General features: G+C 44.2%; 2 protein-coding genes across 8 annotated transcripts in view; both read right to left on the bottom strand.

The window, feature by feature from the left end:
* The window catches only part of LOC148894969 (BCL-6 corepressor-like), a 61,674-nt gene extending 59,545 nt beyond the window's left edge, over positions 1 to 2,129 (bottom strand). The window contains 2 exon segments of the mRNA XM_089003401.1: positions 1,262 to 1,303; positions 1,952 to 2,129. Coding sequence (XP_088859527.1) covers positions 1,262 to 1,269 — 8 coding nt within the window. The 5' untranslated portion in view covers positions 1,270 to 1,303; positions 1,952 to 2,129.
* LOC148894968 (cyclic AMP receptor 4) overlaps positions 328 to 18,465 on the bottom strand; it is a 90,935-nt gene continuing 72,797 nt past the window's right edge. For 4 of the 7 annotated variants that reach the window (XM_089003402.1, XM_089003403.1, XM_089003404.1 and 1 more), the window contains one exon: positions 7,131 to 10,741. In XM_089003402.1, the coding sequence (XP_088859528.1) occupies positions 10,592 to 10,741 (150 nt within the window). In that variant the 3' untranslated portion in view covers positions 7,131 to 10,591. Of the gene's footprint in view, positions 1,304 to 7,130; positions 10,742 to 18,465 lie in introns of those variants that run through there. The other 3 variants (XR_016115878.1, XR_016115880.1, XR_016115879.1) reach the window with 3 other exon arrangements.

The raw sequence follows: 18,465 nt of genomic DNA, 5'->3' as shown, positions 1-18,465 counted from the left end.
GCGCTTGAAAAGTCCGCCGTCCTTCCATCTCTCGCCACATGTGTCCTCCTCGCCGAGTATCAAAAAAAAATAAAGAAAAAAAGAGCAACTCGCCGTGTATACAGGCCGAAGATGGAGACGGGCGCACCGCGGCGAAGGCGCGGCGAAGGCGCGGCGCCCTGGGAGGTCGCAGTGATCCCGTCATCTGCTGCCGCAATCAGATTTGGAGCACTGGACTGGCTGCGCATTTGCACAAAAACACCCCTTTGGTAAATATGCTGTCTTCAAAAAAAAAACAACACACACACAGAGTGGGCTGACACACATTCAGGAAGGGCTGCCTGCCAACTCAAAACACACACACACACACACACACACACGTGTGGTCAGGCTCAGATTGCAGGAAGCTGTTTGCACGCAGGTCAGGCGGCAGCAGCCGGGACTAATCAGCACCATCCACCTGCAGATTGTTATGGATCGCTTAGCGCAAGTCACACGGGCGCGAGTCGACGCACGAAAGGGCCTCGCTTGGCCGCGCCGCGCCGCCCGCGCGCAGGCATTTTGCATTAACGCCGCTCGGCCGTCCGGGGATGGAGCGCAAAGCCTCGTCGACGGAGTACGATCACCGGGCTCATTTGTTGTAATTCATCACAGCCGTCTCCCTGCTGTGGCGGCCATTTTTTTTCTTCTTCTTGCACGTACCACCTCCCGCCTCTTCCGTCCCCCCGGTAGGGTGACTCGGGGAGTTGTGGATCTCATTTTTGTCTCAGATTACAAATCGGGGGGGGGTTTCGTTTGATATGGCGGAATTGTAGCGATAAGGAACAAATTATTATTTTAAAATTTCAAGCATTGACTCAATTGGACTTTTTTATTGTCAGAACCCATTTTTTTTTTGCGTAGAATAATGACATTTTTTTTCTGAACTCATTCACTGCCATTGCCAAATTTATTCGGGAATTGAAAATATGACATGGAGTGCTTCGGGTTTTGGTTTTTCTTGTGGAGGTGGGTGCTGATTAAGCACTGGTCAGACCTCTGGCAATGTTTCTCCCTTAGCGCTTTTTTTTACAGCTTCAGCTGTTGTTAAAGCACTATACAAATCAATATGAATGTATTGTATTGTTTTTCATCTCCATAGAAAAAAAGCTTCCCATTACCCATACCAGAAAACTTTGATCAATCAATCAAAATGTATAAGGGGATCTCTTTGCATGCAAATTTCACCCACTACAAATATTAAAATGGTTGCACCAATATTTTGGTTTTTATGGACACTCACGTCATCATCTGGCCGGCCGGTGTTCACTCCATCCTAACGTCACTGCAAGAGGAAAGTGCAATGTTAGTTTTATAATAATAATAATAATAATAAATTTCATTTGCTGATATTGTGGAGCAAGGCAGTTTTGTGGCCGTTTTGGGACACTTGAAGTGATTTGTATTGGTGTTTTGCATTTGACTCCAAATATCCGCCCGTGTGTTTTGGCTATTTTCGATGCCATAAAACGTTTTTCTGATGTCAGTTATGAAACAAAAAAGTGATGTCGGTTGTCCTTTAAGAGTTTTGGTTCATTGACTTGGAGGAGAGCTAAGTGGCGCTCTCTACATTGCAGCTTTGGCCGAGGACTACGTTCAAAGCGTGCAACTCAAAATTCGAACTTGCCTTTATCTGTCGCAAAAACGATTGCATGGAAATGTGTGAGATAGAACCACACGGGCGCGAACAACCAAGAGCGTTATAGTAATCCCTCATTCTTCGCGGTTAATGGGGACCTGGACCAACCTTGGCGTCAGTGTAAAAAAATGTAAAAAATGTCAATGTAAAAAAAAACCTGTGAGTCATTCGGCATTATTTTTTATTATCAATGTTTTTTTCCCGATGCACTGAAACCGCGAAGTGGCGAGGGCTTACTGTATACCGTAGACAAGCGTGAGGTTCAATATGAATCCAAATGAATCAAGTTCTTGCCTTGAAATGAGACTTTCCAAATGCTTCAAGATCGGGAACATTGAAAGCGGTGAAAAGGTCGCCCCTTTTTCCTTTGTTTCGGCCATTGACGGCGTCTAATTGTCTTTTCTTTGCGAGGAAGGGCTCGGCTTGTGGGTTCGTGAAAGGACACGCTGAAGAAAAACAACAACAGCGACCGCTTCCTCATTTTTTTTCTTCCTCCGCGGGGCCGCACGTGCACGGATGAGCACACACGCCCCTCCCCCATCCCCCTTTTGCTCCTCCCGCGTGGAGTTAACCGGTTGTTCCCCACGGGCGAACCACGCTGAGTTAGCGCGGCCTCGCCGGGGATAATTACAGGCAGGTTCGGCGGGGCGAGCCGGGCTCTCAGCCAACGGAGAGGAAAAAGCGAGCGACAAAGAGAAATATGGGCCGATAGATTAGGATCCAATCGATAGCCTGCTATTGGTTGATCGATGCAATCTATCAAACGACGGGATTAATCGGGGGGGGGGGGGGGGGAGAGAGAAACCTCTTCTTGTTGACGATCGTTTGGACGGACGCTGCCCTGCTGCCATTTATGGTTTAAAGTGACGAAGCATTACAAATATCTGTTTTCACAAACGGTGCATGTTTTCTTGAAAAAAAAAATGGAATTTTAGTTGCGATTTTTTTTTTTAAAAAACCGAAATTAAAAATGACGACGACAATCGAAACCATAGCGTGACATTTTTGTGTGAAAAGTCCAACTTCATCATTTCAAACTGACGATATTTTACTGTGCGACCTTGGGATTTTGTCTTCCAAACAACCGACTATTTTGTGTCAGTGCAGATATTTTTTTTGTAAATTTACCTGTTCGAAAACCGATTTGGTCAAAAACCAAAACAGGCTTCACGAGGATAATGCGTCAACACAAAGAGATGTCTCACAAGGAAGTGACGTATGGGAAGCGGAGGGAAGTGGAGTGGTGCATTCAGGTGCGCTCGTAACATAACGATTCTTTTTTTTTTGGTGTGACATTTTGAGTTTTCTGTAAATCAATGTTCGTGAAACATGTAACACTTCATCACAAAAACTCAGTATATTGTCAGAAAGGTAGCGCTGCCTTTTCATAACAAAATGAATGTTCTAAAAAAAAAAAATCATCGCCAACTTTCTATTTTTCGCCTTTTTTTCCTCCTCTGGCTTAACAATGGCAATTCCATTCCTTCTCACAAGGACCATTTGCAGTTGAGTTTCCTTCCTCGCCACCAAAACAAGCAACGGCTTTATCGCCGTCATTGCCGAGCATCCTTTTCCGTGCGAAAGAACAAAAAATACGAAAAAAAGCTTCATGACGACGAGGAGCGGCGGTGGTTCTCGGCAAGCGCAGCACAAGGAAGAAACGCTTTGCCCCTCCCCCCTCCATTCCGTCACGTCAGCCCCCCACGTCCCCCCTTCCTCCCTCCCGCGCGTCTGTCGGCCTCTGTCGAGTTCCGCTCATAACCTCGCCACCCACCCTCGCAGCTCCCCGCCTCTCTCTGCTTTCCGCTGCTGGCGGGGAACACACAAACGCACGCACACACACACACACACACTCCGGCTCGCCTCTGTCGCGGCGCGCACACGCAATCGCGCACGGCTCTTTAGCGCTCAGCTCACGCGCACACTCGCACACAAGCACGCGGACCTCTTTGGCGCTGAGCCGCGCGCGCACGCGCACTCACACGCACACGCAGGCAGGCAGGCAGGCAGGCAGGCGGCGTCAATAAAAAGCCCAGCGATGTGAGGAGGCCGCCGGCGCTTCGCTTGGCTTCCAACCGCTCCCCCTCCACCCCATCGCTTCCACCTCCTCCCCCGCCATAGCGATTAGCGGAGGGAGGGAGGGAGGGGGGGAGGCAGGCAGGCTGGCTGGCTGGGGAGAGGCGCCCCTCCGTTATCTGGGGCGGTGGCAGGCTGTGCGTGTGCGCGCGCGCGACGAATTTAACTCTTTCCAGGACGGAATCGGCTGCCTTTGCTTCCGTTATCGCGCAGGAAGCAGGATTGAAAAGGCTGACGTCATTTCGCCGCGCCGTGAACGGCGAAGTGAAGCGTTCACTGAACGTGACGAGGCGCGTGCACATAAGCCGGGGGCCTCTTTCGGATACCGGACATGTTCTTCCGGTTGTGACGTCACGCTGTACAAAACCTGTTGCTTGCCTGATCGCCATTTTGTTTTGGTTTTCAAAATGGGGCCGTGACGTTCATTAAAACTCAGACAACTGAATGGATATTAAAACACTGTGATCATTTAGATGGACACAACAACTGAAAGCATATATATATATAATATACGTATATATATATAATAGTTCGTATGCCAAGGTCATTTCATCATCATCATCAATTTAACATTCGTAAACCGAAAAGTTCGTAAGCTAATGGGTTCGTAAAGCGAGGTATCATTTCAGAAATGTTTTGCCTTTATCATTACATGACCGTTTATTTTTTTGACAGAAATTGGACTGCATTTTCTTCATAACATTGTGTTGTTTGTGTGCTATTGTGATTGGCGATCGGGTAACATCTTCTATTTTCTTCTTCATTTTTCTCATGACATTCTTGTACCCTTAAAGGACAACTGACATCACTTTTTTGTTTTTTAACTGACATCAGAAAAACGTTTTATAGCATCTAAAATACCCAAAACACGCAGTATGATATTTTTAGTCAAATGCTAAACATCAATAAAAATGACTTAAAGTGTCCAAAATCTGCGAAAAATTGAGCTGTGAATTGGGCATTTTCAGAAAGTCCCGCCCCCGGTTCGTGACATCACGCCAAGACGTCTTGCATTGCTGGAGAATCCAAACAATGGCTTCAGATTGGGTGAATATGCTTTCTTGTTACACATCCAGTTATGAATATGATTGAAATAGTTCTGAAGAGGAAAGCATACATGTTTGCAATCCATTAAAGAATTCATTCCGTGCCATTTTGAGGCAACATTGAGGGGAGATGTCTCACCGAAAAAGAGGCACAAAATGGCGACCTCCTGTGGCCACCTCCGTTTCCACAGGCTGATAAATTCCTTATATGGAGCTTGGACGCCCTCTTTTGGCGGCTTTTGGGTGCAACACAAGCTTTTCAGACCAAACAATACAGCAAAATACATTGAGGTGATGGAAGGACTGCTACAATGCGTCATTTTTTCGGTCAGGGGGCATTCCTTCAGTGACGTCACGTACGGACTCGTCACCAACTCAAAAACAAGACTTCCTGAATATTCAGCGCGAGTCTTAAAAGGTAAAATATAGCTACATGCGGTGGAATCTTAATAAAATATGCTCAGTAGAAGTCATTTGAAGCCATTTGACAAATTAAGGACGCAACTTGTCCGGTGACGTCGGTTGTCCTTTAACAGTCATTTGTGGTCAAGTAGGTTTTGTCATTTGGCGGCGAGCATCGTGTCATTCTTCTCCTTCTTGTTCTCGCCGCTTGCGTCTAACGAGCGCCGCCGATGATTGGACGAGGCAAAGGGCAAACCGCCCCCAGTCAAAGCGGCTAATTGAACCATTTGATGTGAGGCGCTCACCGCTTTTGAAGCGGCGCTTGCGTGCGTGCGTGCGGGCGGGCTGTGATCCGCCTATTAAGCCAAAGCGTCCGGGGGAGGCGGAGCTTTGATGGCTGTACTATAATAAACAACAGGCGGCGCTCCCGGTGGGCGGCAAAAAATCGGCGAGGAACTGTCGGGCGGCCCGCGCTGAGGTGACCAAGCTCCGCCTTGTTTTGGAGAGTCTGCTGTTGCCGCCATTCTGCCTCACCCCCGCATCCTTTTTCTCCTCCCTCGTCTGTGCGTCGTGGCCGGACTCCAACAATGGCTCGAGTTTCTGGCGTCACGCACAAACACGCGCACACAAACACACGCAGATGTGACAAATGATAGGCGAGGCGGGCTAATAGTAGGGCGCGCGCCTGCCGACATGCCCGTGGGCCGTGGCTGTTAAATTGTATCCAATTACCAAGCATGCCATGATTGGAGGGGGGGGGGGTGAATAATCATTCTTCCCGCGTGATTGGCTTATTTCCTCTGCACTAGCGGGGCAAGCCGTGAAACCTTTGCCGCATCTGTACGCCCTGCTTCGGCTTTTCAGACGGGTGCGGCACATTAAGAAAAGTCCGGATTTCCAGTGGGCCAGGAGGCCGTGACCTGTAATTAACTTATTCACTGCCAGACGATGTGCAAAAAATTGCGTCCACTCGAGTGCCAGGGTTTTTGTCATTGTCACTTGAATTCCAGGACCCACACAATATTGACTTTTAGGACGACATCAACATGCAATGCAGCGTAAGAAACCTTAGCCGCTCTTCTTTCATCAGAACAAAAGAGTTAATTCCTAAATGATATGAGTTGGGAGTTATATGAGTTTGAAATGGGGGCAGCTGTCCAAAATACAATGCCAGACATCCATATTGGTTTACATTGCGCTTTAACAACAGCTGAATCTGGAACAAAGCGCTAACATGTAAACAAAAGGGGAAAAAACATTACCAGAGGTCCAACCAGCACTTTATCGGCACCCAAACAAGAAAAAAACAAAACCCGAACAAACTCGGGAATAGCGCGCTTCGTCATATTTTCAATTGACAAATAAATTCATGAATGGCGGTTTCTGTGGTATCTCAGCAAAATGCGTCTATGCGCCATGTTGAAAATGGTCTGTCGGCACGTATTATTCCTCACTGTCGTGGCTTTAAGTTTCTGCGTACATCACACGCACAGAATATGAATATGATCTAAATTAAAATGCGGCCCGTGTTCTCAGCAGTTACAGGGCAGATCGACGATGAATACAAAACGGCTTTTGTTCAATTTTTGGATAAAAAAAAAAAAAATGAAGGTTACTACATCAGATTATGGAATTTCCATTCATTTCAATGCATTCGTCTCAGTCTTTGTGTACTTTTCATTTGTATTTAATTCAGTGATCCTTTTGTGTACCACTAGAGGGAGCCCGTATTCTCGTAAGACACTGAAAATCGGCAATAAAAGCCATGAAATTTATGCACGCAAAACACGCGAGCTTCGGCACACTTTGCATAGCCAGGAGGCATTGAGATACGACGCCGTGCAAATGAAATAAACACACCGAGGCGCAGCTTTCTTATGAAACGTCTCTGCTGCTCATTTATTTGATGGAGTGCAAGTCAAGACGACAACGACGGCGGTTCCAAAAAACAAAACAAAAAACAAAAAAAAACAACAACAACAACAAAAATGGGGGGCGGGGGATGGGGGGGTGCCTGTCAGTGTGTGTATTGGAATAAAATGGTGGCCAAGCTGCATTTAAAGGACAACCGACATCTCTGGACAAGTTGCGTCCATAATTTGTAAAATGGCTTCAAATGACTTCTACTAAGATTCCATCGCATATAGCTATATTTTACCTTTTAAGACTCGCGCTGAATATTCCGGAAGTCTTGTTTTTGAGTTGCTGACGAGTCCTCACGTTATGTCACTGAAGGAACGCCCCTGACCGAAAAAAGGACACTTTGTAGCACTCCTTCCATCACGTCAATGCATTTGTCTGGACTTGTTTGGTCTGAAAACTTCGTGTTGCACCACAAAGAGGCAGAAGACGGCGACAAAGCTCCGTGTAAGGAATTAATCAGCCTGTAGAAACAGGCTGATTAATTCCTTACACGGAGCTTTGTCGCCATTTTCTGCCTTTTTTGGGTGCTACATTTCCCGCCCCCTATTGCCTCAAAATGGCACCGAATAAATTCTTTAATGGATTGCAAACATGTATGCTTTCCTCTTCAGAACTATTTGAATCATATTCATAACTGGATGTGTCACAACAAAGCATCTTCTCCCAATCTGAAGCCATTGTTTTGATTCTGGAGCAATGCAAGACGTCTTGGCGTGACGTCACCAACTGGGGGCGGGACTTTCTGAAAATGCCCAATTCGCAGCTCAATTTTTTTGCAGATTTAGCACACTTTAAGTCATTTTTATTAGTGTTTTGCATTTGACTAAAAATATCAGCCTGCCTGTTTTGGCTATTTTAGATTCTATAAAACGTTTTTCTGATGTCAGTTAGGAAACTGTCGGTTTTCCTTTGAGTGCAAAGTCAGTCGCGCGGTGGTGTCACTGACACCCGGCGGGAAAGTTCAACAGCTCGAGGGGGTGGGAAGGGGTCAAGTGTCAGGTCATTAGTTCAACTCGTCAGGAAGAGGCGAGTGACAGCGCTCACTTCGCGCCGGCAGCTGCCTTAAAAAAAAAAAAAAAAAAAAAAAAAGAAATCAAAACAACAACAAGACGCAGACTGAATTGAAATGATTCTGCTGCCAATCACAGCTCGCCATCACTGACACAAGCCGCGAGATGACGGACTAACACGGGTTTGTTGCTAGGCAGCGCTCGCCATGTGCCATCGTTTATCTTTTGCGTTTGGACATTGTTGAGGGAAAAACAAAACAAAACAAAACAAAGGGGGAAAAAAAAACATTTTTTGTTGTTCAAAAGGCTGAGCAGCACCATGACCTTTCTCTTGTCAGCCACATACAAAAAGAACATTTACATTTGACTATATATTTTTTTTATAAATACAGTATAACCAAGAAAAACCTGATTGTCATGTAAAAAATATATTTTAAAGAAATTCATCCACTTCAAATTTTGGATTTGTTTTTTGAACGCATGCAAAAAAAAAAAAAAAAAACAAAGAAACGATCTGAGATGTTTCTTTGTGCTCAAAGCTCGAAAGTGGAGTTCTTCAAATTTCATGTTGGAGGGTTAAACCACCAACTTCCTTCACTCATTCACTGCCAAAATGTGTCCACTCCAGTGCCAGGGTTATTGTCATTTTCACTTGAATTCCAGAACCTACAGAATATTGAGTTTGAGGACTACATAAACATTCAGTACTGCGCTAGAAACCCTAGACACTCTTCTTTCATCCGAAAAAAAAAGTTAATTCCTAAATGATCTGGGTCTGGAGTTATCTGAGCTAGAAACGGGGGCAGCTGTAAAAAATAAAGCTGGAACAAAGCACGTGGAACGTGGAAAATTTTGAAAGGAAAAAATGATCGGAATGGTCAACTTGGAATCTATCTGTGTGTGTGTGTGTGTGTGTGTGTGTGTGTGTGTGTGTGTGTGTGTGTGTGTGTGTGTGTCTTACATGAGCAATGGCTGACGTTTCTACGCAGTTTCTAATGTGGGAGAATCCAGACGTTGAGACACTACGTTGACATCAGCAAAATTCAAAGGTTAATGGCTAATTTGGCCTCCACTCAAAAGTCTGCTCGGAGAAATTTCGACCTTTATCGACGATGATTGATCGAAAACATTATAAGAGGTGTTCACCGCAGACAAATCAACATCGGATACAAATGACACTTAAGGTCTCATAAATCGTCAACGATTAGCCATTGTTGACTTTTATAGTTAATAAATAATAATAATAATAATAATAATAATAAGCCAGCATTCACTCAACCCGTAATAACATGCTGCCTCTTCAGGTCACTCTTGGTACTGCAACAAATTTGCCAATTTCTTTTCGACCACTTTTAATAATAATAATAATACATTTTATTTACAAGCGCCTTTCAAGGACACTTTACAGTCACAGGGTACGTTTTTCTGTGGGTGAACAGCGGCAGCCACATGCGCCGGCGTTCACTCAACCCGTAATAACTCAGATAGAAAGATAGCTAGCTAGCTAGCTAGCTAATAGATAACTAATAGCTCGCTAGCTAGCTAGCTAGATTCAACTCATATTACTTGATGAAAAATATGATGTTACGAAATCAGTGCGATCAACGGAATAAATGAAATTTTAAAAGAAAAAAGTGGCGCGTGAAAGGATGACATCGGAAAAGACGCGTGCAAAATAGCAATGATGAAAAATGTTCCAAAAAAATCAGTCACTCGCGTAGCCTGTTTGACAAAATGGAATGCGCTACTTGACGGAAAGCAGCAAAGGTGCTGTTTATTCATACTAAAGTAGAGGTCAGAGCATTCCGAGATGTATTTTTGGAAGTAGGGGGGAGCAGAAATAAATCGTGTCCGAGGCAGCGGACGTAAATGCTTATTTCCTGCCGTGCAGCAGGCTCGTGGATTTTGCAGGCAGGAAGTCGTCGCCCTCCGGAATGCACGCCGGCCGGCGGCACGCGTCAACGTTTAATAAAATAAAAATAAAAAAGCCTGCTTTTCCACTTTTCTCCCGCGGAGAGGTGAGAAGGTAATTGGCCGTTGTTATGATTGCCTTTTATTGTTTTTTCTTTTCCTCCCTCCTCCACCATCTTGGCGGTGTGCCAAAAGTGCGTCTTTAAGGAAAACCTGGTGGAGGTTTTAAGACCTCGGTCGGGGATGCGGCATAAGCCTTTTGAACACCGCAAGGAGCTTTTTTTCTGTGTGTGTGTGTGTGTTTTTTTTTTTTTTTGGGGGGGTTGTGGTATTGCAGGCGGCCCTGCTCAGTATGTGTGTGCGCGTCTTTAGGATATTAAATAGTAAAGGATGGGGATTAATAATGGAATCTGACAGCTCATCTCCGGCTTCTATCTGGCCGACTTTCCCCCCAATCTTGCCTTCCACTCTGTGCCTACCTGCTTTTGCCTCCCTCTCGCTTTCTAATCCGGCGCATTTCTCTTTGTCAGGAAGTCGCCCTCCTCCTCCTCCTCCTTTTGTCTCCCTCAGGGCCTCCAATCTTTCAGGGTCATGTTTGGCGCGTTGGCATCTTGGTCGTCGCTGAGGTCAGCCAAGTCGGCTCGGGTGTAACGCACCGCCCCGGCGTGGTATTCGCCGATCCGCGTCTTGTCGCACAGTCGCGACCGCAGAGCGAGCTGCGAGGACACACACACACAAACGCACAACGTTGACAATCGGAGGAGACCTTGGTCAGGCTTTGAACTATTTGGTTAATTGCTTCCCAGACAGAGTGTGGAAGGAGAAAAGTGTGTATCCCAAAAATTTATTTCCCATAGGGAACCATTAAAATGAGAATAATCCGTTCCCAGGTCTCCCTCCATAAAACATCATTTTCTAATTTTCTAAGCCTTAAAACTACACAAAATAGACCTTATTTTATGTATAATAAATGGGCTGTGGTATTATAATTGAATAAATAAACTATACTGTATAATAAAGTGGTTTTATTGACCTTTGTGATGGTCATTGATGGCTTGATGGAATGGAGTGGCCGCTTTCATCGGCATTAAACACTTGATGAGGAACATAAGCTTCTTCTTTCACCATCTTGAGGAATGATCTCTTGTAGGTACTTTCTCTACTATAATTTTACCTAGTTCCTCATCAATTGCGTTCTGTTTAGCTGGGTTGATAGCATTTTGCATCAAGTGTACAGATGGCTTATGCGGGTTGTTTGTGGAGCCTGATTGATGGGATATTTTAACCTTCCAGTCTACACTCTGCCTTTGAACTATCAAAGTTGAAACGAGTGCAAATGTAACTGTTTTCTCTCCATTTTCTCTCTCTGTCGTCTGCCTGTCTCTTTCATGTTGATATCACATGACTCCTTCTTGTGACTTTCTTCAAGCCAACATTCATAACGTTCCAAACAATGTCACTCAATACACAATATATCACACATTTTTGGGGGAATTTGTGGCATTTCTATGTTTCCATACGTAGGCGATGTTCCCCCGCCACGCTGGTAGCGCATCAAGTCCATTTCAAAGTCACCATTTGCAATTTTTGTCAATCGTCAGTGGTGCATTGGTGTCAGCACACATGTCATTATCTTCATCGAGCGAGCGGCAACTGCTTTCAAGTGCAGTGCGAAAAAAGGGGGGGGGCTTGATGGCGAACGCTTTGGAAGGATCCACTTGATGGTTTCGTTGCCGACCACAAAATCAATATTTGGACTTTGATAAACACAGACAGATGAACGAACGAACGAACATCTCGAGCGACTCCAAAATGGACCATTGATCCTAAACAACCCAATTGTCTTCTTGGATTTTTGTAAAAAAAAAATTCCGTCAGCAGTAAAAAGTGTTCAAATGAAGCGTTCTGTTCAAGCTAGTAGCGGTAAACTCTTGACTCGCAGCCGTGTTTTTGCTCCGCAACCTATTTGTTTGATTTTCTTCTCTTCATTCTCCACATTGACACTTTTCATCAGTTGTATTTGGCTGCCTGACAATAGAAGCTTCCATACAATAGCCGCCGTCGCTTTTCAACAGGTCTCGCTTTGCAGCCAATCAAATGACCTTGAAGAACCTGTGGAGGAATCTTGTTTCATTGTGTGCGTGCGTGCGTGCGATTGTGATTGTGATTGTGAGTTACTCTTTAGTCCAAGTTTAACAAGAGGACATCGCCCTATAGCTTGACGGCGCGTTTGAGTCAGCCGCTTTACTTCATGGCCACAATTTGCCAAGAGTCGACTACATTTCAATCAGCGTTCATTTGTCCGATTAAATGGAAAAAAAGCAGCTTAGATCTCAGTCACGGACCCTGTGATGTCAATAATGATAGTGGGTCTTTTTTTAAAAAAATGGACATTTAAATGTAAAAATGAACACATGAATAAATGATATTATTATGATTATTACATTTAATTTAAAGCAGATTCTTTACTTACAGACAGTGTAGGTGTTCAAATACCTGACGCGGATTGTATTATGATTATTATTATTAAATAAATAAGTAAACAATTATTATTAAATAAATAAGTAAACAAATACAGTACATAGATACATAAATACACCACGACACAAATAAACCAATTAAAAATAAATAAATGACTAGATCAAGAAATAAATACATTGATAGATAGCTAGCTAGCTCGCTAGACAGCTACATTGTTAGCTAGCAACCTTGTTAGCTCGATAGATAGATAGCCCGCGAGATAGCTCGCTCACTTGCTAGATAGATAGATAGATAGATAGATAGATAGATAGATAGATAGATAGATAGATAGATAGATAGATAGATAGATAGATAGATAGATAGATAGATAGATAGATAGATAGATTTTTTTTCCCCCTCCACGACGAGCATTTGTGTCTGGGCTGCGTTCTATTCCAGTTGGTCACTATGGGACGAGTGTTGGAGACACGACGTTCTGTTTTGTTCTTTCATCTTATTCGGGGGACTCCTGGAATGCTGTCCTATTATTAGCGCCTCAGCAAGCGGTGCCAAGCCCGCTTCAAACGCCTCCTTGTTAGTGTTCCACCAAAGAAATTGACTATTGTCAAAAGGGTTGGAATCTGTGATCGATTTCATGTGCGGCCAGGCCACCCTGTCACCACCCTGGCCTGAACCCTCACCATTCATCCCATCCAATCATCCGTTTCAACAATAGCTTCGAAACAACAGAAGTCATAGAAAAGCCCGAGTGAGGTGAAGCGCACCTTGGGCGTGTTCGCCAATGATGCCAGTCAATCATTCAATGGTAGTCCGGGCGGCCATCTGACGTCATCAGCCCATCCTTATTTCAGGCCAACAAAACTCAAATGCGTCATCGCTTTTGAGTTCGCTTCAACAAAAAAAAGCCATTAACTCATTCACCTCCATTCCCAAATTTATTTATATATATATGACGTGGAGCGCCATTACGGAATGTGTCCAGGTTTTGGTTTTTCCCTCCTACTAAGGTGCAGCATTTGCCATACGTACAGCCGCCCCCATTTCAAACTCAGATAACTCCAGACTTATATAACTTGGGAATTGACTCCTTTTTCTGATGAAAGAAGAGCGTCAAAAGGTTTCTTTCGCCGCATTGAATGTTGATGTCGTCCTAAAACCTGGAATTTGAGTGAAAATGACAAAAACCCTGGCACTGGAGTGAATGAGTTAAAAAATGATAAACAGAGTCCACTATGTAGCAGTTAATCAACACTAGTAGACTGTGAGCTTCTGGTAGCAAGCGAACCATGCTCACAGTAACACCAAGGGACAGTTTAGAGTAAAGGTGCCAAAGTCAAGGCCCGGGGGCTAAATATGGCCCGACATCTCATTTTCTTCGGCCCGTGAAAGCAAATCAAGCATGCCGAGTGCCATGATGCTTGCTAAATTCAGAACCAAAATGTCAAATTGTCGTATGTAAACCACGATAAGCGTCATTATTTTTTAGTTTGAATTTGAAAACTAGTCATTCATTCATTTGTTGTGCGTGCTGTGGGTAATGTGTTTAATGTGTCTAATGGTTTCGAAAGGAAACCGTAACTCCAATGTGGCCATCGCAAAAAAAATTAGCATATGGTGTTCAATCAGCCTGCTATGCATGTTTTTGGAATATGGGAAGAAACCGCAATACCCGGAGAAAACCCACACAGGCACAGGGTGAACATGCAAAAACACAAGAAAGACAGAGATGGGATCCACCCGCTAGCCACTTGTCCACTGAATGGTTTTAAAATGTGACACTTGATTGACATCCAGGGAAGCCAATTACACGCATGGCTCACCTTCAATAGATATTTGTTGGCTCCATGAAGTCATGCGAGACGCACCGATTATATTAATTTATAATTTTGTTCTTTGGAATTCAAGATGGCGCCACGAGAGTGGCTGCCTTTCCAGCAGCTCCCGTATTTTGTTTTTCTACTTCTTTCTTTCCTTTCATCACTTTGCGGCTATGAAATGTAAATGTCTCCACTGCGAGACTAATCAAGGCCAATCCAATCCAATCGACTTATAAAGAGTTCTACGTATATTTTACGTATCTACACAAATAAACTAAGCAGATCATTGGGACGTGGGCATTTTACAAGTACCTGGCATGGTTACAAAAGTGTGCACACCCTGAGCGACATCAGACGTTGGCTACTTTTCACAAAGCCTCTCGAAAGAAGTAGCAGTTGAATGATGACACGATAAAAACAGCAATGGCATTTGTTATTGCTTTGGCTCCATCCGAAGAACCCCGGAGACGATGTTTAAATGCCACTGGAAGTTGCATATGCACTAAGCTAGGTTTTTTTTCTCTCTCTCTCTGTCTGTATTGCATCACGCCATGCCCTTTCGAATGAGTTAACGACTTTGACGTACTGCCAAAAGGATATCGCCAGGACAACCGTCTAGCTAGCCGGAGGGTGAGCCGCGCTGTATTGGCAAGTATTCGTATATGGAGTCAAACCGGTGGTCGCGTCGCTAGTTTGCACTTTGCGGGGACGTTAGCCGGCTGCACTTGAACGTATAAACGCATAGCCGTCAAACGGTACGCTTTTGCCGAACAAAGTACGTCTATGGAAGCTCTAAGTCGTACAGGAGTGATCCATCGATGAAAAGGTTTCTTCAGCCGTCATCTGTACTTCCAAGAAGGTGTCGGACGTTTCGCTTCCCATCCAAGAAGCTTCGTCAGCAAACTAACTTTAGTTTGTTTGTTTGAAATGCAGTTTGTTGCAAATGCACGACCTGATAACGCTCGGGAAAGCCCGGGCGCAAAGTTATTCGACGCTGGCTTCTGATTGGCTGCCGAGTATGTCAATTGCCATGCAAACCGAAATTAAAAATTGCCAAAGGAACCGAAATTCAAAAATTTCAAAGCGAATGAATAGTTTGAAATCGGAAGGAAGCAAATGTTTGAATGTGAATATTTTGTTTTTTGTTTTTCTTTCCTGGAAAAAGTTGTCGGACACCCGGACAGAAGTTGTCCGCCCGTCGTAAAAGTTACACGCCCAGGGCATCTGGGCAGACGTTATTTCAAACAGTGTTATGAAGAATATGTACAGAATGATATAACGAAACAGATGTACCATCTAACATGTTAAACTACATAAATACATAAAAAAATAGATGGTGTACGACTCTTTGTATTTTGTAAGGCAAAATACGACAGTTTGTAAGGGCATGGAGCCGTGGAGGTTGACAGCTATGTCAACGGAAGAGGAATATATGTAGCATCAGCTCTCTCGCTTGAAAAAAAAAACAGACAAAGCACAAGCAAGCTCCCAGTTCCGTTTAAACACATCACATGATAGTCACGCCTTGGTCTCGTTGACATTTAGACCATGAAATAAAGCGGCCAATCGCAAATAACCTTCTGATCGTGCACTCGTCAGCCACTATTTTTTGATCGTTGCCGCTTTGCGAGGCGAGACGAGAGAGAGAGGAGAGAAGCCATTTTATGGCCTTCCAAGAAACCGAACAACCGCAAAGCAAAACACGTGGCGTGCATCTGGAAGGCGACGAGCAGGGCCAGGAAAGACGCCTTTTGCGGCTGACGCTGAAAACCCCCCACGAGCGTCGTTAGTCAGCCGTGAATTGACCCCAAAGGTCGTTGCGATGGGGATTGGCATTTGCTCCCGCGCTGCTCGCAAACGAAAGACATTCGAGTCGTTGTTTAGCCTGGCTCAAAAACAAAGAGGACGCACGCGCGCCCCCGCGGCCAAAATGTTGTCGTGAGCGGAGGTGGTGCTTGCGCAATCTGCTTTTTCATCAAAGTAAAATCCCACAGTCAAATCGTCTTCGTGTGCCGACTTTCATAATGACAAAGCCACATGCCGCATTTCAAACGTGCACTCATTTGAACTCAGAGACAAAATGAGGCCAAAGTCACAACGATAAAAAGGCGAGGACCGCACCTGTACTTTGGTCTCACCAACAACGTTTGAGAGCGCTATGTTCAGACTCCTCCCCCAATGAGGACTCAGCCTTTCAATATTGATGACCGTGAGCATCAATACTGTTTGTGCGTTTGATTTAGAACATTTCACATCACCTCCATGACAAAACGTGGTGATCAAAGTCTTTTTTTTCGGACACAGAAAAACGACTTCTCCGTTGAGTAGCCACGGTCACTATTGGCGGCTTCGAGAACTACCCGATACCGAAGAGATAAGGCTGCCAGATTCCGTGCTAAGGCCTTCAAAAATCGCCTTCAAAGACCGCCAGATTCCAAAATCACAACAACAAAAAATAATAATAATAAGGTCCATAGGATCGGGTCCTCTGGACGTTCTTGACACGCAACAGTGATGAATTGAAATCAATTTTAGCGAGCCATTCTGTGTTTCATATTTGCTTTTGTATTTTAATGTCAGCTATCTTAAGCATGTGTTCATTTGAAAGATGCTATATCAAAATGTAAAATTGACATTTAATATTCACGTAACTCCGCTTTTTTAAAGTACTTTAAACTTTTTTTTTTGGTAACAGGTGAACAGAGGTAATTGTTCTTTTGTTGATTTATTCACCATTTTAGGAATAAAAAAAGGAAAATCTCCATTAAAAAAAAGAAAATTGCCATTTTAGAAAATTCTTTGAAATGTAAAAAATCGCTATTTTAGAACCTTTTTAAAAATGTAGAAAATCACCATTTTAGAAAATTTATAGAAATATAGAAAATCGCCATTTCAAATGTTTTTTTTAAATGTAGTAAATCGCAATTTTAGAATATTTAAAAATGTAGAAAATCGACATTTTAGAAAATTTATAGAAATGTAGAAAATAACCATTTTAAATGTTTTTTAAAATGTAGAAAATCGCCATTTTAGAACATTTTTAAAAATGTAGAAAATCGCCATTTTAGAAAATTTATAGAAATGTGTAAAATCGCCATTTGAAACGTTTTTTTAAATATAGAAAACCACAATTTTAGAACATTTTTTAAAATGTAGAAAATCGACACTAGAAAATTCATCGAAATGTAGAAAATCGTCATTTCAAATGTTTTTTAAACGTAGTAAATCACCATTTTAGAACATTTTAAAAAATGTAGGAAATGGCCATTTTTAGAAAATTTATAGAAATGTAAAAAATCGCCATTTGAAAAGTTTTTTTTAATGTAGAAAATCGCCATTTTAGAACATTTTTAAAAATGTAGAAAATCGACATTTAATGAGTTTTTTTTTACAAAACAAGAGACACGAAAAAGCAAAGGCAAGAAAATCAAGTGGCGGTGTATCCGTTTGCTGTTCGAAAGAATGTGAAGCTGGCTGCAAAGGCGCGCGAAGGCTGAATATAAGCGAGGAAGGCTGAAAGAGAGCTAGCTAGCGAGCGGCTGCTATGAGGGGGGGCTCGAGGGGCGGGTGGGGGTGCCGAGCTGCCGATGAGGTGTCTGATGAAAGCGCAGATTGGTTGCGCCGAGGAAGGAATGTTTTGACGCTCTCACAAGCGCCGTCACCGCCCCCCCCCCCCACGTCCCCCTCGCCGCCGCCAATCTCGCACCTGATGTGAGGGAGGCTGAGGGTGATGTGGGGGGAGGAGAGAGAGGCTGCTGGGAGTCGCATGCCAAGATGAATAACAACCGGCTGTTAGTCACCAACGCACACGGAGCCCGTCTGACTGGCACTTGCGCTCGAGAGCGCCGTGGCCGATTTCCGTCCCCTCCTTCCCTGACACAAACATCATTTTCTCGGTGATTTACGGAGGCGCCGCCATTCCATTTGACTTGCGTGGTCTTCTTTCCCTGGCGTCCGCCCGCCCGCTCGCTCGCCACGCTGAAACGTTGCCATTTGCCTCGAAGGTCATAGCGCGCATTCCTCTCTTCCAGTTTGCGCTCATGGCCGCTTATCAGCCAGGCTGGCGATAACGAGACGGCGGCGACAATGCGTGTTTGCGCGCCTTCGCAAACCATGACGAGCCGCTACTGTATCGCCCCCCC

The sequence above is a fragment of the Hippocampus bargibanti genome, linkage group LG08, assembly GCF_051943395.1.
Source record: "Hippocampus bargibanti isolate YZ-2025 linkage group LG08, ASM5194339v1, whole genome shotgun sequence".
Classification (NCBI taxonomy): domain Eukaryota; kingdom Metazoa; phylum Chordata; class Actinopteri; order Syngnathiformes; family Syngnathidae; genus Hippocampus; species Hippocampus bargibanti.
The sequence above is the reverse complement of the archived record's forward strand: the minus strand, read 5'-3'. Positions and strand labels throughout refer to the sequence as shown.